Raw genomic sequence first — 27,539 nt, forward strand, 5'->3', positions numbered from 1 at the left:
CTTCAGTGACCTTGATTCTGTTGAAAAGTCCCTGAAGGATGCCCCTCATTCGCGGTATGTCAGGTGTTTTCTCCCGTGTAGACTGAGTTAGTGCATTTTTGGCAAGGCTCTCATAGACCTGGTGGTGTGTTCTCGGAGCGCTGTGGTGGGGGTCCTCGGTGCTCTGCTCTGTTTCATTCCCGATGACTCCCATCTTGCCCCCTCGGTTAAGGTAGTGCCTGCCAGTTCCCTACTACATACACTTAATTATTTTTCCCTTTGTAGTTAGTAAATATCTTGGGGGAGCATACCTCAAGACTATGCAAATATCCTCTTTCTCTTCAAACTCTGCCCACTAATCTCAGCATCCATTGGTTGGGTTACCTGTGAGAGTGATTATCGTGGTATTTTCCAAGTAGTGTCATAGTGTTGCTTTTAAGAAGGAAACTCCGTGACAATGAGCTTTTTGTTTGGGCTGTGAGCAGCCATTCGGCAGCGCTGAATTTGGGAGTATTGGGACCTTTCACAGCCACGGAAAATGCTACAGACCATTAATGTAGTAGACATTGATCGAATCCTTGGAATCACCAAAGCACCCGTGAGGAGTATGCAGCAGGCACAGTGGCTCTGGTTTGCCCCGGTCTTTTTCTCTGCCACTCCTCTCCACCTCGAGTCGCATTGAGCCCCAGGGTTTGTTCTATGAAGGTGTTACGGCAAAGTCTGCTGAGCGACAGAAGCTCAGGAGTCCCAGGGCCAGGGACAGCTTCCAGCAGCACTCCTTACCGGTTACGTTCCTAGAAGGTGAGTCACGTACCTTGGCCAGGGCCTAGTTTCCTCATTTTTAAGAAGGGGGATTCTAATACAGATTGATGTGAGAGTAAAATGAGTGAGTACATATGAAAGTATTTTTTGATTGAAAGGCATGTTCTAACTATAAAGTGTTCCCAGATTCATTTGTTGTTTAACCCAAAGTCGAGTACGAACTGAGTCGCCATTGTGTGTGAGCGCCTTCGGGTGTTGGGATGTGGCAGTGAGAGGCCTCTGTCCCCACTGAGCTCGTCTTTTAGGGACAGAGACCGACAGTATGCCAGTACACAGAGAAAAAAAGCACACCTGCAGATGGTAGTAAGTGCTGTAAAGTGAAAAGCCAGGACGGTGTGATAGAGTGTGCGGTGGAAAAGGAAACAGAATGGTGGGTTTGAGAGCAAGGGACGGTTGGGTGGGGCGAGACATCCCCGGCAGGGAAGCGTCTCTGGAGGTGACTTCTGGGTTGAGGTCATTAAGATTAGGAGTCAGCAGACTCCAGCAGACTCATTAAGATCAGGAGTCCCCAGTTGTCCCTAGGTGAAGAACTGGGGACGGCAAATACGAAGGCCCTATGAAGGGGGAGGGGTTCGGTGTGTGAGGGAAAAGTGGAGGCCACAGTGTCGCTGCGGTGTAGGGAGAGAGCGGAGGAAGAGCCAGTCCAGCGGCCGGTGGAGGCAGCGCTGCGGGGCGCCGTGGAGACCGCGCGCAAGGGTTCCGGTTGGCCGTGCAGTGGGAGCTCGGAAGGTTTTAACCAGGGGATTACAGGATGCGGCTTTCCTTTTGAAACGATTGTTCTGGCTGCTGCGAGGATGTGGACGAGGTGGTTGGTAAGAGCAGAAAGAGACGGACTGTGTGGAGGCTGTGGTGGGGGTCCCGGCAGGAGAAAGGTGGTCCAAACAGGGCTGCGGTGGGAGGAGGCTTGTTACTGTTGTGGCCTGCGTTTCGACCCCTACAAGTCCTGTCCCTATCGTCCAGTTCCCCAGAATAGAACCGTACTTGAATACAAGGTCTTTAAAGAGGGGATCGGATCAAAATGAGGCCATTAGGTCGGGCTGTAGTCCGGCCTTACTGCTGTCCTTATCGAAAGAGGGAATGTGACAGAGGCACCAGGGATGGGTGTGAGCGCAGGAAAGACCAAGTGAGGACACGGGGAGAAGGCAGCCGTCCACAGGCCGGGGAGAGAAGCCTTAGGAGAAACCAGCCCTGCCACACCCTGACTCTGGACTTCCAGCCTCCAGAACCGTGAGAAAATACACTTCTGGTGTTTAAGCCACTAGTCTGCTACGCTTTGCCGTTGGCTCCCTGGCAAACACACGTAGTCGTGGTNCTTATCGAAAGAGGGAATGTGACAGAGGCACCAGGGATGGGTGTGAGCGCAGGAAAGACCAAGTGAGGACACGGGGAGAAGGCAGCCGTCCACAGGCCGGGGAGAGAAGCCTTAGGAGAAACCAGCCCTGCCACACCCTGACTCTGGACTTCCAGCCTCCAGAACCGTGAGAAAATACACTTCTGGTGTTTAAGCCAGTAGTCTGCTACGCTTTGCTGTTGGCTCCCTGGCAAACACACGTAGTTGTGGTCATGGTGATGGTGGTGCTTGGTTCACAGCTGTGTCATTCCCTTCAGTTAGCTCTGCTTTGTGCCTGCCTCCCCCCCGATGGTGCATCCGTGGTGGGAGCAGGGGCCTTGCTCCCTAATTCGGGACAGTCACCCCAGCACCTGGGACAGTGCCTGAGCCAGGAGATCCCGAGTCTTTATCTGGGGGCTGCAAACTCTGGTACGTGGGACAGTGTAAGAAATAATAATGTAGCAAGTTAGAACCAGGAGGTTTTCCGAAAGCATATTTTAGCGGTAGAAAAATGACCTTCACTTGATTAGAGGGATATTTGGAAAAAGAGGCCTTTAAAAAAAGTAGTTCTGCAAATAAGGAGATTGAGCCATTATTTCATGGCTTTGTCAAAACAAACTAATCTGTGGAAAACGCCTTCCCCAAGGGCGAGGCTTTCCCCGTTGTCGTCTGCCCTGCAGTGAGTGGCTCCAGGCGCGCAGTTTACTAAATAGACGGAAACATTTCAAACCCTCCTTTGTTTCTTCTTAGAGCATTTTGAATTGGTTTTAACATTCTCTCATATTTAGCCCAATATCAGTTACTCCACAGAGAAGGTACAGTGTTTTGCCTGTCCTTTCCTCCTGAACAGTTGCATGGATGGTCTTGGGTCACGTTTCGACTTGTCTGTGTTTTTGACCTTAGACTGCCCTTAAACGGAAGACTCGCAACCGAGCTCCATGGCACTGGCTCCACCTTGTGTCAGAAACGTGGTACTACACCCACTGAATGCTGGCTGGCCAAGAACCAGCCTGCCCGCCCTGCAACCCCGTCAATTTTAAGCGGCTCAAATGCCGTACACAAATCAAATGGTGATATCACTGTTGGGCAAGCTTTTTGTGACTCATTTGTTCTGAAGTGACTTTGTCTCCATGTTTAGTACTCTTGGTGTAGTTCAAGTACAGAAACAAATTCTTAGTATTTAGCCACAAAGGCTTTTGGAGTTAGTTTGTAGTTCTTACCAGAGATTGATGGCCTGATTGTTTTCTGGCCTCTGTTTTTTCTGGTCCTGCTCTTGTCTCCTTAGCTTGCCTTTTGGAGCCACAGAACCCCCGAGGCTGAGCTGTCCGCTGTGTGGTTGCCTCTGAGCGGCAGGTTGCCCGCTCCGCCCAGAGGCCATCTGGCGTATTGGGGGCCCAGCTGGCCCCTTCTGCTGCGTGCCCAGGTTCTTGGCACCAGGGTTACGGCATGAGCTCATGGGATCGTGTTCCTCTGTGCCTCCGGCCTTGTGTTTCAGGACCTGAGAACAGGAGAAACTTGGAGTGGTCTTTGTTTTTCTCCTGTAAGTTCCCTTGACTTTCCCCTCAGGGACTCTTTAGGAACTTGGGAGGCCTCTGGATATAAATTCACCTCATTTCATAACCTCTGGAGGAAAGAACACATTTGAGAAGAATGGGCTATTAATATTTAGACATTGCCTCCCTTCCTCTCCTGCTGCCCTTCCGAATCTGCCTCCCAGGATCCCCCCACCTGGCCTTTCCTGGGCTGTGCCACCAGCCAGCCTCCTTGAGTCAGAGGTCGCTCTGCCATTCTGCTGGCAACTGCTTGTCTGTGGAGAGCCTGAGCCCAGTGCTGAGCACACGTCACTTGTACGACCTGGCAGCAGGCGCAGTGCACAGTGCTGCCTGCCTCGTCGTTCGGTCCGCTTTCCGCACACCTGTCGTTTCCTGCGAGGAACCGGGGGCCGACAGCCAGCCTGCTCTCCACGCGCACTGCATGATATTCTAGATCTAATCAGTGTCGCCCAGTTTTTAATTTTCAGTTTTAAAGTGCCGAAGGAGAAGGTTGTGATCATGTATTTTACTGTGAAATTGATGGTTTAGACATCCTTGATAATCAACATTTCAAGCAAAAATGATAAAAATAGTGTACCACAAAAGAGCCAGTTATTTTTTATAAGTAGTTTATATGAGACAGGATTTCTGTTACCATTTCTTATCACTTTGGTTTGTATGGCTGAGGCTGAAGTGTGCTTATCTTATTTTGCTTTTAATAAAAACTTTTTATTAAAAAATTTCAAACTTATAGACAACTAGAAAGCAAGGGGCACTGAGCTGTTGCGCACTTTGGCCTGTACGCACCAGTTCTTAACATTCCGCGGCGTGTGCTTCTGCTCACCAGGCCCCTCCCTGTCTCTCTCCCTTACTGTCATTTCGTGGGACTCGCTGAGAATGAGTTCTAGACACTGCGACCTTCTCTCTGATATACTCCAGGGAATGTCCTCTGAGAACAAGAACATTCTCTTCATAAGCCACAGGTTGTGTGTGTGTGTGTGTGTGTGTGGGCGGGGGGGTGGTTAAAATAATTTTAGAATTAGAGCACTTTGGGAGAACTTTTGAGTCGTTTGCTCATTCCTCTGCTCCTTGCAGGTAAATTCTTTGACAGGACAAAACTGATATTTTCTGAGAGTGATAAACTGGTTCCTACAGGGACCAGGCCTTGGCACGAATGTGTGAATTAGAAGGCACAGGACAGTTTTCATGGCGCATATGCACGCCCCACATAAACAAATACATACACGAACGCCATCCAAACAGAACCTTACCTGAGGGCCACGTTCGTCCCTTGGATCACAGCCGTGACCCCTGGGTTGATCCGCAAGGCTCCCATAGAGTGGAATTCCACAGCCCCCTTTAGAAGCACCTGTTACAGAATTCTTTAAGTCTCATTAAATGCTCTGTTGAGATTTATGTGAGTCAGCAACGTGCAGTGGTTAAAAATGTGAATTCTAGCCTGCCTGTGTTTGGGTCCATCTCCACTGTTTACTGGGATCTGGGAGAAAAAAATGACCTAACTTCTCATTTGTACAATCATAGTACCTACCACTCAGAGCTGATGTGACCAGCAAGTGGATTTGAATATTGAAAGCCTTTAAAACAGAGCCTCGAAGACAGAACAAACATTTGGCACCACTGTGTTCTGTCCACGAAGAGCGGCCTAAGGCAGTTCCTCTCCCGTCCTTACAGGCCGTGGTGGGGAGGGTCTGGGTGAGCTGGGGGGGCCCTTCTTTCCAGAAGTCTCAGAGGAGGTGTCCACTCCTGAGGCAGAAAGCTCTGCGCCCAGCCCCGTTTCCTGCTTAACCGCTCCTGTTGGATCCCTGTCGGACCCCTCTCCCACTGCTAAGAGTCCGCTGGTCTTGAGGAGGCTGCCGCTTGAATAGGTTGGCCGGAGTGGCCCCGGGCAAGTTATGTGGCTGCTTCCTGGCCTCTAAAATGGAGACCCCAGAAGCACGCACCGCCTAGGATTGCTGTGAGGATTGGGTGGGTGCTCTGCGTCCGGGGCTGGAGTGGCGCCTGGCACATGGCGAGTGCAGGACTCTGCCTGCCCGTCGCTGGGTAGGGCGCGCAGTTGTGCTGTCTGTGCTTGTGGCCCGAACTTCTTTATCACCAGCACTCTTTAGGGGGTTTTCTTCCTCTTTGTGTACAACTCTAAGATACTTCTTATTCTCTCAACCTTTTGTAAAGTTTTTAACAAAAGGGATCATTTTGCAATGGGTGGGGGGGAGGAGGGGACAGGGTAGGAGGCAGTCTGGGGGTTGTGGGAGGAGAAGAGGAGGTGGAGGTACAGGAGGGTGGGGGGGTGGTGAGGGGGAGCCTTGGACTGGTGGCTTAGAAGAGGGCTAGCAGTGGCAGGATTTGGGGGAGGGGCTGGACATGGAGGGGTGAGTGGGAAATGCGTTGGTGGTTACAAGGTAAGTAATTTGGGAGGAGTTGTGGGATAGCAGAAGGAAGCTGCGGAGCGGAACGGTGGGAGGAGGTAAGTCACTGTCAGGAGTCTGTCCTGGGCCATGTGTTTACGTGCCCTGCAGCCAGCCGCTGTGGACTTCCACCTCCCGGCAGACACTGTCTCTCCCCGTCACAGGTGTGGGACGGAGGCGCAGAGGAGCGAGCTGACGCTTACCCTAGTTAGCTCATAGTGACTGGCCTCGCTCTTTCTCACTCCTTCCTCCTTTTTTTTCATTTTCTAGAACTTTTGGATTTTGGTCTGGGGAAGGCTTGCATTTACCGACCAATGCAGACACTTCTTTCTTCTCTCCTTGGTTTACTTGTCTGCCTTTTACTTTCCCCAGAAAGTGTCTTTTATCCTCTCAAGGCGGTATTCACCAAGTGACTTTGTTTGCTAGTCTGCGTCTGCTCTGGCGTAACCTGGAGCAGTGCCTGCCTACCATGTCCGTCTCCAGGCAAATGTAAACTGATTACTGGAATTCTGCGGCACAGTTTTATATTGTTTGTTGGTCTCACAAAAACTAGGTGTGGTTTTGACTCGTTCACGCCAGACAGCTATTGTGGTGTTGGCCGTTGTCACTTTTTTATTTGGCAGTCAAAGAGGACAGAGGGCAGTGTTTTAAAAACTCCCGCAGCACCCCCGGTGAAAATCGCTGACGTGGAGAGACGGCACGTGCCTGTTCAGAGTTCATGTTCTAAAACTCTCGACCACTTTTTCCCCAGAGAGGTGGGAACTATCATCCGGTCGCTAGGATGCTGCCCCAGCGAGGGAGAGCTGCACGAGCTGATCGCGGAGGTGAGTGGGGCCGAGGGGGTTTTGTTCAGCAGACTCTGCGGGACTCCGGCTCCTGCTCACGGAGAGAAGGTTCCCTGCCCGAAAGTAAAAATGCCCTCACCTGCTGGATGTGCCCCTGAAAACACGAGGGTGGCTTGTGAACTACCCAGCCAGCGGGATCTGAGAAGCCACTACCAGATCTCGGGGACATGGCTATGACCAAGTAATATAACGGATCAAGTAAGACCCCCCTTTAGGTACGACACTCTCCCAAATGAGTTGAAAAAGGCCAGTGGCCACAGGGACGGACTGGATGCAGAAAGAGGGTTGGCGGGTGACAGAGGATAAGTAACATCAGTCAAAGGGGGGTAGAAGCAGAAGCAGAGACTGAAGAATTTGGAAATAAAGCTAACCTTCAGAAGGGGTAGTAAACATGGTATAATAACGAGAACTAACTCGGCATTGGCCCGGCCGTCTAAGAGTTTTCACAAAACGACCTTTGGCAGTAGCGCAGGTGAGTTTCTGGAGACGGGCCCCACACAGTGGTGCTCGTGGCCCAAGGCCAGGCCGCTCCACGCGTGTCTGGTTTCCCAGGGAAGCGTCTGATCTCCTTTCAAGTGCAGCTTTCAGCTCCACAAAGCAGAGTCTGAAGGGGAAAAGCTGCCTGGGCAACCCCCAGGAGAAGGTTCTTCAGAAATGCTTCCCCAGGTGTGTGGGTTCAGGGGGGAGCCTTGACAGCAAAGAGAACAAGGCAAGGAGGTGGGAGTTTCTTTCTTTATTCCTCGAACGAAGCGCAGCCCTGGGAGCGCCAGTTTCTCCGCGGTGCCACAGCTTCAAAGTTCGCTCCGCAGGCCAGTGGGCTAACGCACAGGGGACATGGTTTGAGTCCCACAGCATTGGAGGAGGCTAAGGAATGGAAGATTAGGAAGGTGATCCTGTTGCCCCTTAGTAAGGAAAAAGCAGTACCAACTTTTCGTTAGCATTTAAAAATACTCAGTAAGGCAGGAAATCTTTACATGGTTTTTCCATTTGGAGGCCCAATAAAGCTAATTTTACCAAGAGTAGAGGAAGACGCACTGATTTGAATAGGATTTCTTTGTAACATGTAAAGGTATATTCAATGTCAAAATGAACAATGGCATTTAAAAGTTACTGTGTTATATCTGTGCTTTGGAATACATCTTTGGCCCTAACGAGTTTATGTGCTCAATTTGACCAGAGTTCTCTGGGGGGGGGGGGGGGTTTCTTGTTATGGAGCGCGAAGATCACTGTTCATTCATCACCACATTCAGACCTGTATCGTGTCAACCATAACGTATTTGCTTAAACCAGATCTCCACTCAGAAGGAAGCTTGTCCTCCAATCTCACTGCAATGGAATTGTAGACGGTTGTTTTTGGCACAGTTGGGTGGAAGGGTATGCTGGTAGTGACTGTGACCCCAACACTCACTGCCTCTGTCAAGTGGGACAGCACGCCCCTGTGGGTAGGGGGGACACGCGTGCCTAGGTAGAGAGAAGATGACACGGAAGGCTGGGCGTGGACCACTTGGGGTGGCTGGAGCCCTGTGAAGCCCCCAGAGGATGAAATGGGGAGCCGGGTGGCCTGACAGCTACTGATTCCCCTGCTGCTCCGAGCTGCAGAGGCTCCGGGTCGGGAGGGCACTTGTGGATGACCTGACTTCGCCCCCCGCTGATTCTTGGAGTCTCTGACGGTCCAGCCAGGAGATGATTCAGTCTTTCTCTCTTTCTTTTTTTGTGGTATTCCCAATAATAAGAAAGGGACCTAAAGTTCAGAGAATCACATACCCTAATTTTTGCACAATAGCCTCTGGACTGTGTGGAGTAAGTAGTTTTTCTAAAATAGGCAGATTGACATGTTTTATATTTTACATTTGAAATACGGTTTTCATACTTTTACCACAAATAGTTAAAAATTCACTTGCAGGTCTTATTTGGTGACCTGGAAGCAGTTGAAATGTTGGCGCTTTAGAAACCATCTTAAGTACTGAGCTCATCGTGCTTTTGTGGAGCATGAAATAGTTCAGTTTGCCGCCCCGTGTTTGGTCGCTGGGAGGAACGTAGTTCCACCGTGTGTTTTATGGCACCTGCTCAGTGAACGCAGCATTAAATAAGTAATAGTCTAATGAGAGGAGAGATGGCTGGTGCTTTCACTGCGGGAATGGGAGCGGAGTGTTCCGGGCTGTGCGCCCCCGGAACACCTGACCCATGTTGAGGACCAAGTAGGCAGGCACTGCACCCCCCTGCAAATTTGCTCAGATGCAAAACCAATAAAGAAAATGGACTTTTACCAAAGTAGAGTAAGAAGCAGTATTTGCCTCACGCTTTGACTTAGATAAGTGTTGATGTGCTTTAATAGCCCACAGTGTTTACCTGTTTACTGAGACTCCCCGACACTGGGGAAGAGAATGCGAGGTGACCTGGGTGTCTGAAGGCACTGTGGTTGCCTCGCGGAGGCGGGGCCTCTGCCTGTGGCCGGGAGGGCATTCTGTCTTCTTCAGGGTGCCCGTGCCCACAGTTCTGTGGGGGAGGAGGAGCTGGGTGGGTGTGCCAGGGCCTTGGTCTTCCGGGAAACTTGCACTTAGGCTATTAAGGTGAATTCAGTCTCGATGGTACAAGAAGGCTACGCCGGGCGTCTCCCTACCACGCCTCTTTGTCACACTTGCTCATAAAGGCTGCCTCAGGCACGTCCCCATCATGGCCCACTTTCCAGCACAGCAGCCCTTTTCTTAGGTGAAGCAAACTAGATTATAACATAACTTTGCCTCATTTGTGTTTGGAATGACAGATGTGTTTGTTTTGTTTGTTTTTGCCCTTTGAAGAGGAGGGATGCCTTGGGTGGCTGGCTGTTACTCCCCTCCGTCATTGCAGGGAGGCAGGTGGGGAGCCAGCAGCCGCGGAGGCCTCGCTGCCAACGCTCACGCCCTGTCCACCAGGCAGGGGTCTGGGGTGAGTGACAGGCTGTAGTGGATCCTCCTAGCGGTTTAATACACGCGCACCAGCCTTCCCGCTGCCTTTTCCGGTGCGGAGGCAGGACCAAACCTCAGCAGAAACGGTCAGTTCAGCACGGTGAGTCAGGGAGGACGTGTCTGGAACTTGAGCACCAGAAGTTGATTCTTTCAGGAGGAGGCGACATTGCATGGCCCAGAGCCCGAAGTGCGAACACAACTGATAGAAACACTGGTCACCGGGACAGACTCTCGGGGTTCCCGAGGCCCCTTCGTGTCCTCCCAGGCGACCTTCGGTAACCTTCAGGCAGCCACGTAAGGTGCTGCTGTTGTCCCTGTGCAGGAGACTAGGACGCTGAAGCTGGGGGAGGAGTTAATCGTGATACTTTCTGCTCTCCTTGGTCTAACGTGGTGTGCTGTGACGTTTCTCCGTGAGAAGGGCAACGTCCTTGTTGAAAGACCCTAATCCTATCGAAGTAAAGTGGGGTTTCCCAGCGTGACTTTGCTGTAAGCAAAGAAATGGCAGCGAATTCCGAGGCTTTCCGAACTTGTCTGCTGTGCTCTAGCACACCTTTCTTGAGTTCATTTCATTATAAGTTGGCTGAGTTTTCTCCTGAAGAAGGTCAGGCTGAACTGCACCGTTTTCTCTGTACCAACTCCGTAGAATCAGTCCTGAGTTTTGAGTATCTGCTTTGCTAGTCTCTGGTAGACAAGTGTAAGGAGTTCTGCTTGACCATAGTGGGCTAAAATCTTTGGATGAACGTATGCCATGCACACTTCAGTAAGTACCTACATCACACAGTTCTGGAGGTCAGAGATCTAAACCAGGGGGCCAGCGGGCTTGGCTGCTCCCGTGAGGGAAGGATCTGCTCCAGGCCCTGCCCCTCCGCTCGTAGAGGGTGGTCTTCAGGGTCACGTGATGTTCGTCCTACGTACTTGTCCGTGTGTCCGAATACCCCTTTTTACAAGGATACCAGCCACGGTGGCTCAGGGCCTACCCTCAAGAGCTCATTTTAATTTGATTATCCCTGTACATACCCTCTCTCCAAAGGAGGAGAATTCTGATGTAGTGAGGGTCAGCACTTCAGCCTATGAATTTTGGGAGGGTGCGGTTCAAACCTTAATAGTCACTCTTACTCTGTCTTTCTCTTTCTCTATCTTTATTTCTATTTCTGTATGCTTACTATACATGTGTATGCTTGTATGTGCACTATATTTGTGTCTACATGTATGGTTCAATATTTGATATATTGCTGTTAAATCTTAAAGGCATTGTAATGCATGAATTGCAATATTTATTGAACCGTTATTGGATAACATTTCTAGAAAGTCAGGTACTTGTCTTATTTTACTGATGACCTCATGAAGTTTATGGAGTTAGCTGGCTCTTTCTGCACCAGAAACGACAGAACCACGCCTCATCCTTCTGTGTCCACACCCCTGTTTCCGGGTTCTCAGAAGCGGTTCTACTTTACTCCTTGTTCCACTTTGATGATCGAGGAATGTACCGTGTTTTAAAACGCCTTCAGAGAAACTAGCGGAGTCTCAAGGAAGCATGGAGTTCAGTGCACAAGTGTGTGTCAGTAGTGGCTCCTAGTTGTGCCAGGGGAGCACCTGCAGCTGTACGCACTGTAGTAGTGCAAGGGCCGCGGTGGGGAAGCCAGGTGGGAGGTTTGTGGGAAATCTGTGCTGCCTCTGCGACTTCTCTGCAAATCCGAAACTGTTCTGAAATAAAATGTGTTTACGTAGTTAAAGCCTTCTGTAACATTGAACAGTGTCTGGTGTGTATCACACAGTCTACTTCGCTGTGTTTAGAACCGCCGTGTAATTGCATTGTTCTCATGCCCTCGCTCGTGTATCTTTTCATGGAAAGAACGGGTGAGATGTGGCCTCTAGAGGGCAGTGTGGGCTCACAGACAGATTTTCAGTCTGCCCAAGTGGAAGATGAACTTAGTTTTCACTTTTGAACCACAGGCTTCTGTTTATTCATTATTCCTCTTAAAAAAGAAGTCAAAGAAAGTTATGCCTCTCTGCTCTCCTGATTGTTTGGAGATCTGCTTTGATTTATTTTTTGTGCAGTTTCTGCTCTGCACAGACTCATCAGGCCAGAATGACCTGCAGAGTTTCACGCTAGCGTTCAGGGCACCAGGGGCCCCTGGAGGTTGACTGGGAGCCAGGGGTGGGGAGTTGGGGTTTCATTCGGCACATAGCACGTGTCCATGAATTCTCACATGGTGGAGAGCGTGCTGTAGGGCTGAACTTCCTTTGGGAAAACTAAGAACAGTTTGCAAATGGATGAAGATGCTCGTAAAGTAAAGTGGGGTCTTGGTCTTTGAAGGCTGAGACTGTTTGCTCTACTGTAGTTTGGGGGGAAAGGGAAAGGGAAGCAAACCTTTGCTCTGGAGCAAATTTCTTGAGTAATCAGAATAGGAACTCAACCTTTTACTTTAAAAATTCCCCGGCCAAAGGTAGTCTCTTAAGATCGACATTTTATTTTTAAGAGGCTCCTGGTTTGGAAATTCTAGGGTGCTAATCAGTCAGGCATGTCAGCGCCATGTGCCCTTCATTTGCAAAATGCTCACCTTGGACCTAGAGGCATCTGAAGACAATTGTTCAGGTGCGGATAGGCTCAGAAACCCTGAGACGCCTCCCGGTGCCATTAGGTGGAGCACGCCCTCTGCTGGTGGTGCAGTCTGAGGGCGCCACACAGGGCGCGGGGCAGGGCGGGGAATCTGGCCTACACAGGGGAAAATAGCTGTCGTTCGGAAGACAGTGCGTTCCATGTCCCAGCAAGCTGTAGGTTTCTTATTTTTGCTCAAAAATGAATGTGTTCAAAGCTCTTCTGTTGAGTTGGGATCTGTGAGCCTTTTAAGAAAGTTTCTGAAAGGGAGTGGAAAAAGTAGAACTCCTCATAAGTAGCCCGGCATGGAAGTTCAGACGGATGGTGTTCTGTTCACCCACACCATCCTGGCTGAACCTGTGGGCAGGGGTCTCTCTCATTCCCTAGCGGTGCTGGGTACCAAACATTCTCCTCCCAGGTGTAGCGCGCTCTTAAGTAGTGGCGGTAGAACGAAGTTCCGCTGACCATCTAGGTATTTCATAGCTGTCTTCCATTGACTTGGCATGTCCGTTCACCCCTGAGATCGCGATTGGTCCCCTGTCCTGGTCCCTTGCGCAGTGTTTCTTCTCTCAGGGACAAACTGCTCTCCATCCTGTCTGTGCAAGTCAGAGCCCTGGGGTGTCCTCGACCCCCCGCTTTTCCTCGTCCTTGCCCATATGGAGGCAGCACCGGGTCCCGCTGGCTTTGTCTCTTCCGCGCGTTTCCACACCATCCACTGCTCTCTCCCTGGGAGAGGGTCCCAGCCCTTGGGTTATTTCTCAGAAGCCACCTTGCCTGCGACCCGTGTGACCTTTCAGATGTTGTCAGTGAGGGCTTTGGTGATTTCCCATTGCCTTAGGGCAACAGTCAAAGTCGCTTCTTCCTAGACAGGACGGCCCTACAAGGTCTGGTCCCCTCTCTGCAGCCTCATCTGGGAACATCCTCCTCCCTCCCTGTGCTGCAGCCTCCTGGCCTCCAGGGAGCCGCCGGGGCTTACACGGCCGCTTCCTCTGCCTGGGACTCTGCCCTGCTGCCTCTGTGGAATGACCTTCTGCTCCTCTTTCATCCGTTGGCTCGAGTGCGATTTCCTCAGGAGTGCCTCCCTGATTTTCTGGCCTGAACGGTTTCCTTTCTTCTGGGCTGTAATAGGCCCATGCCCCTCCAATCACTGCGCTGACGTCGGCTTATCATCAGACGCCCAGCCTTGTTGCTGTTTGACTGAATGTGTCCCCGCCAGCAGAACGTAAGCGCTGTGAGCAGGGGTGGTGCCGGGGATGCTCGTTATCAGCTCTTGGCTCAGTCTGGGAAACAGTAGCGGTTCAACATGTTTGTTGAATGAATGAATAAATGGCTATTTTTGAACTGCCTGTTTAGGTCGAGGAAGAAGAACCCACTGGATATATTCGGTATGAAAAATTTCTTCCAGTGATGACTAATATACTGTTGGAAAAAAGGTAAGAAAATTCGGTTGTTGAGGTAAAGTAATGACTAAATTACATTAATTGCAAATTACTTGTTTTTTCACCTTGTATTATAATTAACCAGTATTTTTTCTGGAATAGCTTTCTTCTAACTTTTCACCATACTCTGAACCGCCAGTTGCTATGTACTTAGAAGTATCAACCATTAGTATTAATCTAATGAGCAAAATGTAATTAAAGGGAGCCCTGGGGAGTGGGCTGGGATGGGAGTAAAAGCCAGAGAACTGTACTTGAACAACAATTAAAATAAATACATTTTAAAAAATGTAATTAAAGAGCAAATAAGCTGCAAAAAGCATAAGTCAACAACATTCTTATTATCTTTTATTTTGAACTATCAGTGATAAATAAGAATTAACCCTAATTATTTTTCTAGAGAAAGCATAGCAGTAGCTTACCATTGTTGATTTATTGAAGAACTTTTGTTCCCAGATACATAGATTTCTGTAGTGAGGAAAAAAGTAATAAATAACATCAAACTTGCCTGTGATTTTGAACTAAAACTGACTGTTTCCCACGGGTGTGGAGTGCTTTCAACTTTCATATCTAGAAATCCTAAAAAGAGCTCGGTGAGGGAAGTATTGTTTTTTTAGGATGTTTTGTTTTATTTTATGGGATCATTTATTATGCAGAGACTGAGCTAAATACTGGGGCATTTACACCTTTTTTGCATGACTAGATACAGACCAATTCCAGAAGATACCCTTCTTCAAGCTTTTGAGGTATGTGAGCTCCAGATTTTATATATATTTATATGAAAAATTCATCGTGTAGAATTTACTCACCAAACGCAAAATAAAATAGTTGTCTTTTCCTTAGGTGTTAGATCCAGCTAAACGTGGGTATCTCTCTAAGGAAGAACTGATCAAGTATATGACTGAAGAAGGTAAGAGTTGTTTATTACGTATTTTATAACAGTGACTTATTTAAGTGGTTAATAATGTAACAATGCAAAGATTCTAGGAGATTCTCTAAAATCAATTATTCTGGTTAAAAAGTGTGATTTACTACTTCTGTTATTTTGGTTTTGGGATGTTTTCTGTTTTGTGGTGGGTGAGAGGAAAAAGTGTAGGTTAAGGGGAAATGGATTTTTGCCTTCATAGGATTTTGTAAAGTATGATGATACTCCTATCATCATACTGTAAAGTACGATGCTATACCATGTCACCTAGAAGACAGGAATTAGCAGTCACAATAAATTCATGCCTGTTAGTAGATTAAAGATTTGAATTGGAATATATAAAAATTCCTTTTTAAAGAGCTTTTCGATTGGTGAAGTTACAGATAATACAGCCTCAATGAAATATTAATTCACATAAAAAATTTCAGTTTTTATGCTGATGGAACCATAGATATTTGCTTTGACCTTGAACTGTACTCTACACATACATACACACTACTTGTACACCAAATTTCCAACCTATTTCTTTTAGGAATTCTCTGCTTCGGCTGATGAGCGAACTTGTTTTCTCTGTCAGTGGCCTAATGGGCATTCTCTTGTCCATTCTCATATTGGTCATCTCCCCTTTCTCCCATACAAAGTTGTTAGAGTTCGTTTCCTTTGTTCAATTTGCTGGAGCGCAGATTGAATCCTGAATGATTCAGAGTTTCTAATCACATGATACAGAATGAAAAGTGCAGGTGATTTTGAGTGGGGAAGGCTGAGATGCGTCTACACACACAGCTGGCGAGGCTGTTTTGACCTGAGCTGCCATTGGGTGCAAGGAGGGGGAGAGTGGGAATGACCTGCCGGTCACAGCTGCCACCCCCACTCTTGGGACATCGTTCAGCTCGCCTTAGGGACTAGCTTTGATGGAAATGTTAGGACTTTCAAAGCATCAGCCTCTTAACCCTAAGGACCGATTTAAGGGAAGGCGATCTTAGGTTATATCAGGCAACGTCAGTTAGTCCAAGTAGCCCCATCAGCTCAGTGTCATTAGTATGCTGGACCTACTAAGTGTGGTGAGAGGTATGATACTACAATCTTTTCCCTTTCTCAAGAATATTAAAGTTTTACTGGGGGAAATAAAAGTAACTTGTAAAATAATTAAAAAATATAAGACAATAGAAAAAATGAGTATCAACCTGGAAAGCTTGGTCTGGGAGGATCTGAAGAGAAAATCGGTTTCTTTAAGATCAGTTTCCATAATCGGAATTTATGTGGGGGGGTTATCAAGAGCTGGGGCAAAATCTTCTGCACTAGAGCACCCCCACAAGAAGTAAGTCTCAACAGACACTGGTTGGAGTAATGAATGACTGAGTGGATGAATGACGCATGGGTGAAGGGGCAGATGAGAGGAAGGCATGGTGTGAACAAAGACTGGGAGGTAGGAGTGAGCGGGACTGGAGGGCCTCTGAGAGACAGGGCCCAGAGGGGCTTGTTGGACCATGTGGGCGATGAGTCTGGGTAGGTTGACTGGGAGCAGATTTTGAGGCCTGGGCTCAGGAGTTTTCGACTTCATCTGTGGGCACTGGAGAAGCATGACAGGGCCTGGAGCCGATGAGTCGCTCACAGTGCAGGAGGGGCTGCGGGGAGTTACCTGGTGCTGGTAGACTCGTTAGATGAGCAAGAAAGAGGTTCTACTAGGGAGACCAGTTAGGGGCTACTTCAGCATTTTGCAGGTGCCCCAATAAGGGCCTGATCTGGCCATGGCAGTGGGGATGGAAAGAAGAGATTGATACAGTAGATTGGATGCAGCGGGTTCGCGGGTCATGCTAAGTGTGGAGAACAAAGATGGGAGTGGAGTCAAGAGTAACGAGGCTGTGACCTGGATGAGGGGTTTATGTAATGCTACCAAGCGAACTAGGGAAGCCAGGATGGACTGCGGTGGACACAGGGACAGCAGAAGTTTTCCCAGAGTCCACAGAACACGAGTCAGCTTGAGAACAAGCGTTCTAACTTCCCAGGAGATCTGTGATGAACCTAATAAATCACACGGGATCAAGCTCCTACAAGACAGAAGTCCACATGTGTTCAGGCATGTGTATTGTGTCACATGGTATTTAGCAGCGGGGAAGAGCTCGGAAACACATGTTGCTGCTTATGTGCCAGGCAGTGTTCTAAGGTCTATGCAAATAACAACACTTCTGGTCCTCATAGCAGCCCCAGGAGATAGGTAGTATTTTCATCAGCACCGTTTTTTAGACTGGAAACTGAGGCACAGGGAGGAGAAGTGACTTGCCCAAGATCTTAAAGCCAGTGAGACAGCTCAGCATCTCAGTGCCTGGACCCAGACAGCCTGGCTCCCACGCCTGTGCTTTGAATCATCCAGCTGTTTCCTCCCGTCCTTGCCCCAAGGACCAGTGTGACCGCCTCCTGTAATCTACCGTGAGCAGGCAGAGTGTGGTCATCGATTCAGACCCCGGCTCTGCCCCCACTGGCGGGCAGGCTGTGGGTTTCCTTTGCGTTGGTGTCCTCCCCGTGAGTGGGGACGGCAGTCCGTGCAGGCATGAGGCGGTGGGGAGATTAACTCAGTCACTGGGTGTGAAGCACTCGGGTCAGTGCCTGGCGCACACTAGTTCCCAACAAAGTGCTGATTAGTGTTCCTTTAGGGACTCCCCTGTGCCTATCCACGGTCATGGTAGCATGTTTAGTATTTATTTAACATCAGGTATAGGAAGGTATAGACTTTGTCTTTTCAGGCATTTCAGGTGTTACTGTTTTTTTTTCCTGAGGATGTAAGCATGCTTTTGAAAGAACTCAGCACGTCCCCTTTGTTTGGTAAGACTCGCACTGTCCTCAAAACCCCACCCGAGTGACTCCCGGAGTGCCACCTGACCCCCAACTGGAAAGCATTGTTTGTAGGGGAGGTGACTTAGCTCTGGAGGTGGGTACTCCTCAGGCCTTGGTGACTTACCTGCTTGGATAAGACTCTTTACAGGTAAGGTGGTGATTTGGATATTTCTGCATTTTGGTTTAATATCAGGACAAAGTTCTGTCCTAAATGGTCAACACCCTTCCCAACAGTCTTCCTGAGTGTGCTGCTCATCTTGGTAAAACCAGTGTCCAAATGGCCCTTGGCTGGTGTGCGAATGCACTGCCGCCCGCAGGTTTTCCATCCAGCTCCTGGTTCCATTTGACAGCAGCCCTGCGCCAGACTGGAACAAAGAGGGGGACTGTCTCAAATGGCTGGTGAAGGGCATCTGTCGCTGGGTTCGGCTGCCATCACGGCGCCGGCCAGGCCTCGTTAGGGAACACTCGGAGACGGGATCGTTCGAATTTCGTGTCTCTGCCTTCAGCAGTTCTGCACGGCCACCGTGTCATCCTCTCTTCACAGATGCCTTATAAAACTGAGAGTTCGGGTTAATCTTTTGGCAATTCCAGTCATTTTAATTTAAATAGATAAACAACCATGGTGTTTATTTGTGGTGTCTTTGTGTCCTCTGCAGTTTTAGCTGCAATGATCGATTCTGTAGGCGGCTTGAGCTACGAGGTCTGCTAGTTAAACAGTCCCGGATTTGCCAGGGGCACGAGGGCGTGTCCCGGAGACCCCAGGACTGTGCTGGCCCTGGGGCACCAGGGGAGGAGCTGGCGACGTGGCGGGGCCTGTGGGGCCCCATGACAGTTCAGCTGGCAAGGGAAAGGAGAAAGAAAAGAATCAGAAGATTGTAGGTGATGATTTCCCCCTCTTGTCCCTCCCAGGTGAGCCCTTTTCCCAGGAGGAAATGGAAGAAATGTTGTCCGCTGCAGTTCACCCAGAATCCAACTTCGTCTACTACAAGGACTACCTAACAATGATGGTGGTAGATGAAAATTAAACCCGTGCAGACGCAGTGTCTAACAGAGAGGGCCACTTGGAACATGCTTGTCCTCGTTAGTCTCACGTTTTACCTTCCAGTTCCTACGTGTGCTAATTAATGCCTCACAACGACTATTTCAGGGTACTTTGTTTTTTAGAAGATGGTCATAACAATTGAAAACAAGTTTATTTGGTATGTCTTGCCTTGTGGAGTGACAAATTACTAATTATTTTAAAACTATTCTTAATACATTTTAACATTATCCATGGGTTTTTGTTAATTTACTGTAATAAACTTAGGTTACCTTCACATTAATTAAGCTGACAAAATGAAAGATGACTAGGATGACCCCAGGCCTGGCAGATAGAGATCTTGGGAGGGAGCAGAGTGACCACAGATTGAAAATGAAGAGCAAGGTGATGAAAGCGTCTTTCTAAAACAACACCAGCCCTGGTCAGGTAGCTCCTTTGCTTAGAGCGTCATCCCGATGCATCAAGGTTGCAGGTTCCATCCCTGGTCAGGGCACATTCAAGAAGCAACCAGTGAGTGCATGAATAAGTGGAACTATAGATCGATGTTTCTCTCTCTCTCTCCGAAGTCAATAAATAAAAATTTAAAAGTATTATTTAAGAAATAAAACAACATTAAGCAATTGGGCAATCTGAATGTTGAAGAGAGTTATTAAAATGAATATTAATAATTAACTCCTAATGATTGCCAGTTACAAATCTCATTAGAAACGATAATAACTTAGTATAAAAGTTTAATTTTGCCAGCTAAAGGAGTTGACGTAATCGAATTTAGAGAAAAGACAGCTGACGAGAAGTTGGTAATGTAAGGAAGGGGCAGTTATCCTCTGGTCTTTGGAATTCTGGCCTATTCGGAATACCTGTCACGAGGAGGTTGTCCTGAATACTGGGCAAGAGTGCTGAGACATCTCAGGCCGTGGGGGAGCTACAGCTGTGAAAGAGCAGAATAAAGCTACCTGAGCTCAAGGAATCTCAATGGAAAAAGACACGGGGATTACAGGCAACGGGGAAAATGAGGTGAAGGAAGAAACAATCTTCTGAAACCTGTATGTGCTTTTGCATACGCACACAGGGACCTCTATTTAAAGACGCTTTGCCACTACGTGTGTGTGTATACATATAAACATTCCATGTTGCCTGGGACCCTGCGTCCTTGGGGGGGTCTTGCCCCCCAAGAGAGGAGGCTGCTGCCTGAGGTTCTTTGTCACTGTCCATCCGTTCATGACACCTTTACCGAGTATTGCTGGATCATGAGTCACAGCTGCAGTTGCAAGGTGAATCAGTCCCTAACTAACAGAAGTCACAGTTTAGTGAGGTCACAGTTCAGCAAGCCAGTCAGCAGCCATGTTGCAGACGGGCACACGCAGGGCACTGCAGTCACGCCCGAGAGGGGCAGCCAACTCAGCCTGGCAGGGGGCTTCCTGGGGCAGCGGACTGCTGTGTGTAGGGAGGGCTTCCCAGAACAGCTAACGCTGGACTCGAAGACCAGCCACTTACTAAAGGGCCTCAGGACGCGGCATTTCAGCGGGGGCCCTGCGAGCGCCAAATGCCCAGAGGTGCTGTGAAACATGGGGCGGTGCGGGAATGGAAGGTAGCCCAGTTGTCTGGTGTGTAGGAGGTTTGAAAGAAGTGCATTGTTAAGGACGTTAGGTTAGGTGTGCGGTTCAGGTTTTAGTGTTAGAGTCGGACTTTCTTCTGAAGATCATAGAGGAAGAAAGATCATTTGTCCGTAACACACACATGCACAAACAGATGTGAAGAGTCAACACTAAACGCAGGGAGATCTGGCGGCAGGCTCTTAGTTGACAGCAGGTGGGGGATGGGGGCCATCTGCGGCCCAGATGTGAGAAAGCAGGCCGCAGAGGACAGCTGAGGGCCACGGGGAGGCAAGACGTGGGCCAGAGAAAGCGCGGGTGGGGGTGTTATTCTTGGAAAGGGGGACACGTGAGCATGTTCATACTCAGAGGTCCGAGGACCCTAAGCAGGTGGGAGCAGCCAGGTTCCAGAGCCGAAAGGGATCGGCTTTGGGGAGAGTTGGAGCAGTGGGCCAACTTCCGAAGTCCCTACCTAATGCATACGAGTTCTTTGGTTAATCCCTTCCCCTTCTTTCATCTAGTCCTCCCTCCGCTCTGATAGCTGTCAGTCTACTCCATGTATCCATGTCTCTGTTTCTGTTTTGTTAGTTTATTTTGTTCATTAGATGCCACATGTAAGTGAGAGCATATGGTGTTTGTCTTTCTCTGACTGGCTTATTTCACTTAGCATAATAATCTCCAGGTCTGTTCATGCTGTCGAAAAAGGTAAGAGTTCCTTTTTTTTTTTTTTACAGCTGAGTAGTATTCCACTGTGTGAATGTACCACAGCTTTTTGATCCACTCATTTACTGTTGGGCACTCAGGCTGCTTCCAGATCTTGGCTAATGTAAGTAGTGCTCAGTGAACACAGGGTGCGTGTGCCCTCTTGACTTGGTGTGGTAGGTTACAGAGCTTGAGGAGAAAGGAAAAATTTGGAACTATCTCTTGTGGGAAAGAGTTCAGAAAGAGACCGTGTAAGGATTTTAAAGAAATCCTGGGGGATTTTGTTCGATCACATGGGATCAGGAGTGAAAGTGGTGGATTGCGGCATTAATTCAAGGTTAAGGTTTCACTGGCTGGTGACATGGGAGGGACCAAGGTCAAGGGAGTCGAGGAATCCATGGGAAAGCAGTGGTAATGGTGGTGTATGGAGTCCAGGACTGGGGACAGGTACAGGGAGGCATGGACTGACAGAGAATGGGGACGAGGGCCTCGGTATCGCCAAAAGGGTGACAGCGTGGGTGGCAGGAGCTGGGGCGGGGTCCTGCTTGAAATTCGACTTCACTGTGTTCTTGGAATGCTCTTCTCTTCTGTGTTACTACTGTGAACAGCGAGGGCAGCTGACATTTGGGGGCCATCGACTCTGTGCCGGTCTTGCTCTAAGAGCTCCGCACAGATTGGCTCACCAGCCCTGACCGCCTCCCAGTGCTGTGAGGGCCGCTCTGTCCCGCGTCTTACAAAACCACTGACAAGGAAGTCCCTCAGCCCTTAGGGTGTGTGCTTGGGTGATAACAAACAACCCCCAGGTCTCAGTGGCTGGCCACAAAGTAGTTTTTTGGTCATGTTTTATGTCACCTGGGGTCAGCTGGGCCTCTGCTTCATGTGTCGTCTTTGTTCAGCTCACCCACTTCATGAGTGGGGCACACAGGTCCCGTTTCACCCAGGGGGGTCCCGGCCTACACTTGTTTGTGGTCCCAGTATAATCAATGGATCTCCCTTCAGGAGTGTCTCAGTGTAGGTGATTAATCTGCAGTTGCTTCACTAAAAAACACTGAGTAGAAAGGATGGTGAAGAGTTGTCACTCACGGAAGGCTTTGTGAAGAGGGTCCACGGAAGTGCAGTGATGGAAGGCATCTCTTCCTTCACTGTTTCCCTGAGTTGTGCCCGGGTCAGTCCCCAGTGCAGGACGGATGCGCCACTCACCTCGCTGGTGCTCGCACTCACCCAGAGGTGAGGACGACCTGTGCCTTCAGGCCTGGGGCGGAGAAGGACGAGGAAGGGTGTGTGGTGGCTGTCAGCGTTAACAGACAGGCTGTTTACAACAGGCGGCAAGGGGGTGTCAGAGGCATGACATAGCCTTGAAGGTGGCAGTACGCCCAGGGGCACATCATCGGGCGGCGGCAGCCAGCACTGACACGCAGCGTTAAAGCGTGCGCTGGTGCCTAACACGTGAACCTCGGCCCGGACTTGTTCGGAGTACAAGACAGCTCGGAGCTATTTTCTGTAAGCCCGTTACCCTGCGTAACCCTAGTGCCGCCAGAGAGTTGCCCCCGTCTCTCCGTGGTCAGATGGTGACATCATGTTCTTCCTGGAAGAGGCTCTCGTGAGGGAAGGGTGCCTCAGGGTTGGGTGCCGCCAAGTCTCACCTCCTTGAATTCTTGCAGAAGTCCTGACCGATGTGAAAGTTCACGCCTTGGCTCAAGGAAGTTCTCCCTCTTTAGCAGTCCCAAGAGTTAGTTTAGTGGAAAATGATTCATCTTTTTATCTTCACAAATTTGTTGGTTTTTTAAGAAAGCCATCAGAAAGTATAACACAGGTGCTCCACAGAAATCTCATTTTATCTCCCAGGTGCAGAATGTATGTATGTAGCATTTTTGCAAAGAGAATTGTCTCTATGCTTGGTCCATTTCAGTTCATATCTTGCCCTCTCCCTCACCTATTTAGCCCTCAAGTTCTGATGTAAATCACAATGGCACCTTCCTGGAAAGAGGATTGCTTGGTCTCTTGTGCAGAAAGTTCTCTTCTCCCTGGGGCTCTGGCCTCTGCAGAGCCAGCCTGGTGGAAAGACAGCTGGTCCACACACCTCTGGGCTGGGGAAGCCGTGTGACTCCGGGCCTGCAGCGCAGGCCCAGAAGCCAGGAGATCCGCGCCCAGACCCTGCTTTGCCTGTGAGTCACTCTGGGTCAGGCGCTTCCCTCCTTGCTCCTCTCTCTGGCCCGACTTTAGTCCTCCTCCCACCTTCCAGGAGCAGTGCAGTTTTAGTCCCCTTTGCGAGTGCCAGATGTCCGAGTGCCAGATGTCCAAGTGCCAAACGCTCAGGGACAAAGAACGTGCGAGGGGGCAGGCTGGTGGAGGCGTTCACCGGCAGGACTGTCTTCTGGGGATGGAATGCGGTGCGGCCTTCCCCTCCTTCCTTCCTGCTTGCCTTCCTTTCCCTCTCGGTAACTGCTGCCAGATGAGAGTCCTGTGTTTACACAGCCAGTTCCTTGTAGAAGGTCAGCGTCACTGCGTTGCCCCTCTGGGCAGCTTACGTCAGCAGAGAGCCTCGGGTCACTGGGTCCCCGCTGCCAGCTGGGCGTGGCGCCTGGCTGCCCGGCCTGCACGTTTCTGCCGCCTGTGTACCACTCACCTGCTTCAGAGGCACTTGGGCAGAGGTGCTTGCTCAAATGCCAGATTCCAGGCCCTCCAACAATCCCAGGAACCCCCATTTTTAGCAGACACTCTCAGGGGAGTCTTAGACACACTACCATGCAAGAGCCACTGTCTGGGTCGGCATCCCATGGGGACAGTGTGGGATCTGGAGCTGGGCTCTGCCACTCACTGAGCAGGTGACTGGCACTGAGTTAAATAATGCTGGGTGTCTGCGGCCTGATTCGTAAGGTGGAACGAACACCTACCTCACAGGGCCGGCGTGAAAACTAGGTGAGATAACAAAAGTGAAAATTATCTAACACAAGTGATTATTTATAGGAAACCAGCTAGGTCAGAAGGGAGGAAGGAGGGAGGGGTGAGGAGGGGACGGAGAGACAGACAAGGGGCCTCGCTGTCTGGGCCTCGTGGGCAGTCAGGGAGGCGGAGCAGGTAGGCAGCCAGCGGTTTAATCAGTCTTTGCAATGAGGGTAGAGAGCCGCCTGGGGCCCTGGTGGAGAGGTAAGAGGTTTGCTATCATGATGCTATTAATTATAAACTGTAAAGTCCATTTCTAGAGAGTGAAATTAGGAGACACTTGCCTTTTATAAGAAATTGTGGTAAAACACACAGCACAAAATTGATCGTGTTAGCCACTTTTCCATGCTGTACCCACTGAACAAGTCCCCTTCCCCCTGCCCCCGGCTCCTGGTAGCCACCTTTCTGCCTTCTGCCCCTGTGAGTCTGACTGCTCCAGCTGCCTCACGGGACCGGCTGCAGTGACCGGCTTGTTGCACTGAGCGCAGTGTCTTCAAGGTCCCCCGTCCCGTGGCGTGCGGCAGGACTTCCTTCCTCGCGAAGGCTGAGGAACACTGCGTTGCTGTTTGGGCCACATTTTGTGTATTCATCCATCCATTTGATTTGTTCGTACCTCTTGGCTGTTGTGAATTGTGCTGCTGTGAACACGAGGGTATGAATGTGTCTTTGGGACCCTGCTTTTGGAGACACACCCAGGAGTGGGATCGCTGCATCTTTCTCCTTCCCCTCCCCCACCCCAGTCCCCTTCCTCCTCCTCCTTCTTCCTTTTAATTACTATCAGTTCACAGTGCTTTAAGAGCAGCATGAATTACTCACCTCAGCCCCTGGAAAAAAGGACTCTTATTCATTTGAGGAAAGGTGTTTTAGTATTATTATTATTATTTGCTTTTTATTTGAGATTCACAGAGCTGACATTGCAGGCGGCTCTGGTTACGCAGACAGGGGGCAGGACAGGCCAGCGTGCTCTGAAGCTCAGGACGCAGTTTTACACGTGCAGCCCTAGCAGGTGCCCGACGTCTCTCGGTGCTTCCTCCGTGAGTCTCCGACTGCGCACTTAGAAATCTTGAACAAGGCTTCTAACCATTTATCACTAAGCTTATGAAGTTATTGAAGTATGGATTGGGTACCGCCTGACTTTTAGAACAGCTTACAAAGTGTTGTGGTTTGTTTCTGTGTTCTGAACGCTTAGTTTCTCAACAGCTCGCTTGCTGTGTTGGCTGCGCTCCAAGCCTTGTTACCAGCTCAGGGCATGGTATTCACTTAGGCAAAGTGCGTTGTTAGTGCTAGGAAAGGTACATCTGTCTTCCAACTAGTATTCTGGGTAATTCACACCGTTTTTTAGTTACTTCTCAACAAATCACGTCAGACTGTGGTTGTTTTCACCTTGTGCTGTGGCTGACAAAGAGCTCGGAGGGTAGGAGGCTGGCTCTGCCGTTTTCCGACTCTCACATCTACTTAGAGCATCAGTATTGTCTTCAAGTTACTTTGTGGGAACTTTTTAGCCTCTTGTCGGGTTTATGGGGGCTAGTTTCCTTAAAACTAGGTGACATCTGCGAAACCCTGGCACTTAACAGGGCTCCCGTCAACTCAGTGATGACACTGAGTGAGGTGAAAGTGTGCGTGGGAGCAAAGGCACCTGCGCGCCGCCCTTGGGACACCTGCCTGCCCTCCTGACACGTGGCCGTCTGGCACCCGGGTCCAGTGACCATGTCAGTGTCCATCCGTGTTGATAGTGGCAAGAGCTGATGCTGACCTTGCCAACGACACATGCATTAAAATAGAAATTTTAATTTTCTTCCTGTGCCTTAATGAGTCATCTCACATTCAAGATGACAGTGTCAGAGAATCTGCAGAGGAAGGGGTCTTTCGGGAAAACAATGTAAAGTGTAAAACACTCTGAAAAGTAACTACAGTACTTTTAAAGCGATACATAGCTATAAGACAAATTGGAAAATACCAGTAAGCAAAAAAGAAGAGAAAGCCCATGAATATGTATCTCTATGTAACTTCAGAATATCTCCGTGGAATTGACTGATTGGGGTTCTTGACCATAAGGACAGAAACAAGCCTGCTTAATGGAAGTGGAAGGGGGTACACGGGAAGGTGGCTTGGCCAGGGAAAGGGTGCTTGCAGAGCCTACAGGAGCAGGGGCCAGGCTCTGGGCAGATGGGAGCCAGGCAGGCTTCTGGGGGCAAAGAGGCAGGAAGCGAGACGGCAGCCGTCTCATCACTGGCACAACCTGCCGAGGCCCCTTGGCTGCCGAAGGGGATGGCTTTGCACGGGCTCAGGTCCGCCTTGACCTTGAGAGAGGCAGCCTGGGGAGTTGAGGTGGGCACTGGTCCTAGGCATCCTTGTGGAGGGCAGGAGGACTCATCCCCCTGGGATGAGAACGCACTCCAGTGAGAAGTCAGGTTGCTGCTGGGGGCGAGAAACAAATAGACACACGCTTTCTACAGCTCACACTCGACATGCTAGTGTGTAATCTGCACTTTAATACACCCTGCACAAACTCCCCATGCTCCTGTGTGTTCACCTGGCACACAAACTCTAATCACTGAGTAATAATTTGTTGGGAGGGACCTTCAGATTTGTTTGCCTTGTTCCTTATTCCTGGGCCTTTACATAATTTTCAGTTTTTCTCTGTTTTCATAAATTGTTCTGAACATCCAGGTGGTGAAGTCTTACTATAGTGATTTGGTTAGAATATATTCTTAGAAGTGGAAATATTGGGCCACCTTTGAAGGGCTAGGGACCTGTTTTGAGGCCTGTCGTGAGTAGTTTCTTCATTCTGCCCCAGAGAAAGTTGTTCCCACACCCCAACCCCCATCAGCGTTTTTTTTGTTTTTGATTTTGCCAGTTTGATAGACAAAACACGGTATCTCACTGATTCTTTACAGTCTGTGTGCCACTTACCACACGGGCTCTGTGAGGCCCGTGACCGTGCATCCCAGGATTTGGTGGCATCGGTTCCAGGAGGCCCCGAGTCTGAGCTACCTGGGTTGTGTCCCGCCACAGGGAAGCAAGAGCCCTCTGGCTGCTGTGCAGTGGAGCCCACCTGGTTCCACAGTGTAGGCAGGACGTGAGCTCAGGAGGGGGACTGCCCTTCTGAGCGGTGTCACTTGCAGGAGGCGGTGAGTGAGGTGGGCCACGCTCACACAGCACAGTTAACCGGAACATCTGCAAAGTGCTGGGGGTCAGAGCGGCCGGCAGCCAGTGGGACATCATGGAAGTGACAGGATCACACAGTGGGTTTTGTGCTCACAGTATTGCCGGGACTGGGTGGGAGAGAATGTTCCGGAATGAGATGGCTTGCGGTTCATGTTAGAACAGCTTGCTTTATACCATGGCTTCTGGGGAGGAACGCACCTGCTTTTGGATGCCAGCGTGCCAGGTACAGGAAACGCAATGTGGGAAGAGTCAGCAGCTGTGTCCGAACTGCTCTTGCCGGGCTGTATGGTGGCAGGGATCACGTCTACCTTGCGGGTCACTCGGCACAGTAAGAGCTGCCTGCCCAGGACATAGGCGCTACCTGTCATCACAGAGTGCTCAATATATAGCAAAGTGATGAATGTAAATGTTAGTAGCAAATCTTTTG

The 27,539-nt window shown here is 49.7% G+C and overlaps 1 protein-coding gene across 1 annotated transcript in view; it reads left to right on the forward strand.

Annotated features, from left to right (window-relative positions):
• The window catches only part of DRC8 (dynein regulatory complex subunit 8), a 57,810-nt gene extending 38,873 nt beyond the window's left edge, over positions 1-18,937 (forward strand). Inside the window, exons 3-7 of the mRNA XM_037069475.1 lie at positions 6,838-6,910; positions 13,829-13,908; positions 14,615-14,657; positions 14,755-14,821; positions 18,578-18,937. Coding sequence (XP_036925370.1) covers positions 6,838-6,910; positions 13,829-13,908; positions 14,615-14,657; positions 14,755-14,821; positions 18,578-18,693 — 379 coding nt within the window. The 3' untranslated portion in view covers positions 18,694-18,937. The remainder of the gene's footprint in view (positions 1-6,837; positions 6,911-13,828; positions 13,909-14,614; positions 14,658-14,754; positions 14,822-18,577) is intronic.
• The last annotated feature ends 8,602 nt before the right edge of the window (positions 18,938-27,539 follow it).

Source organism: Sturnira hondurensis, unplaced genomic scaffold (genome assembly GCF_014824575.4).
Source record: "Sturnira hondurensis isolate 20B ecotype Veracruz unplaced genomic scaffold, ASM1482457v3 Scaffold0018525, whole genome shotgun sequence".
NCBI classification, from domain to species: domain Eukaryota; kingdom Metazoa; phylum Chordata; class Mammalia; order Chiroptera; family Phyllostomidae; genus Sturnira; species Sturnira hondurensis.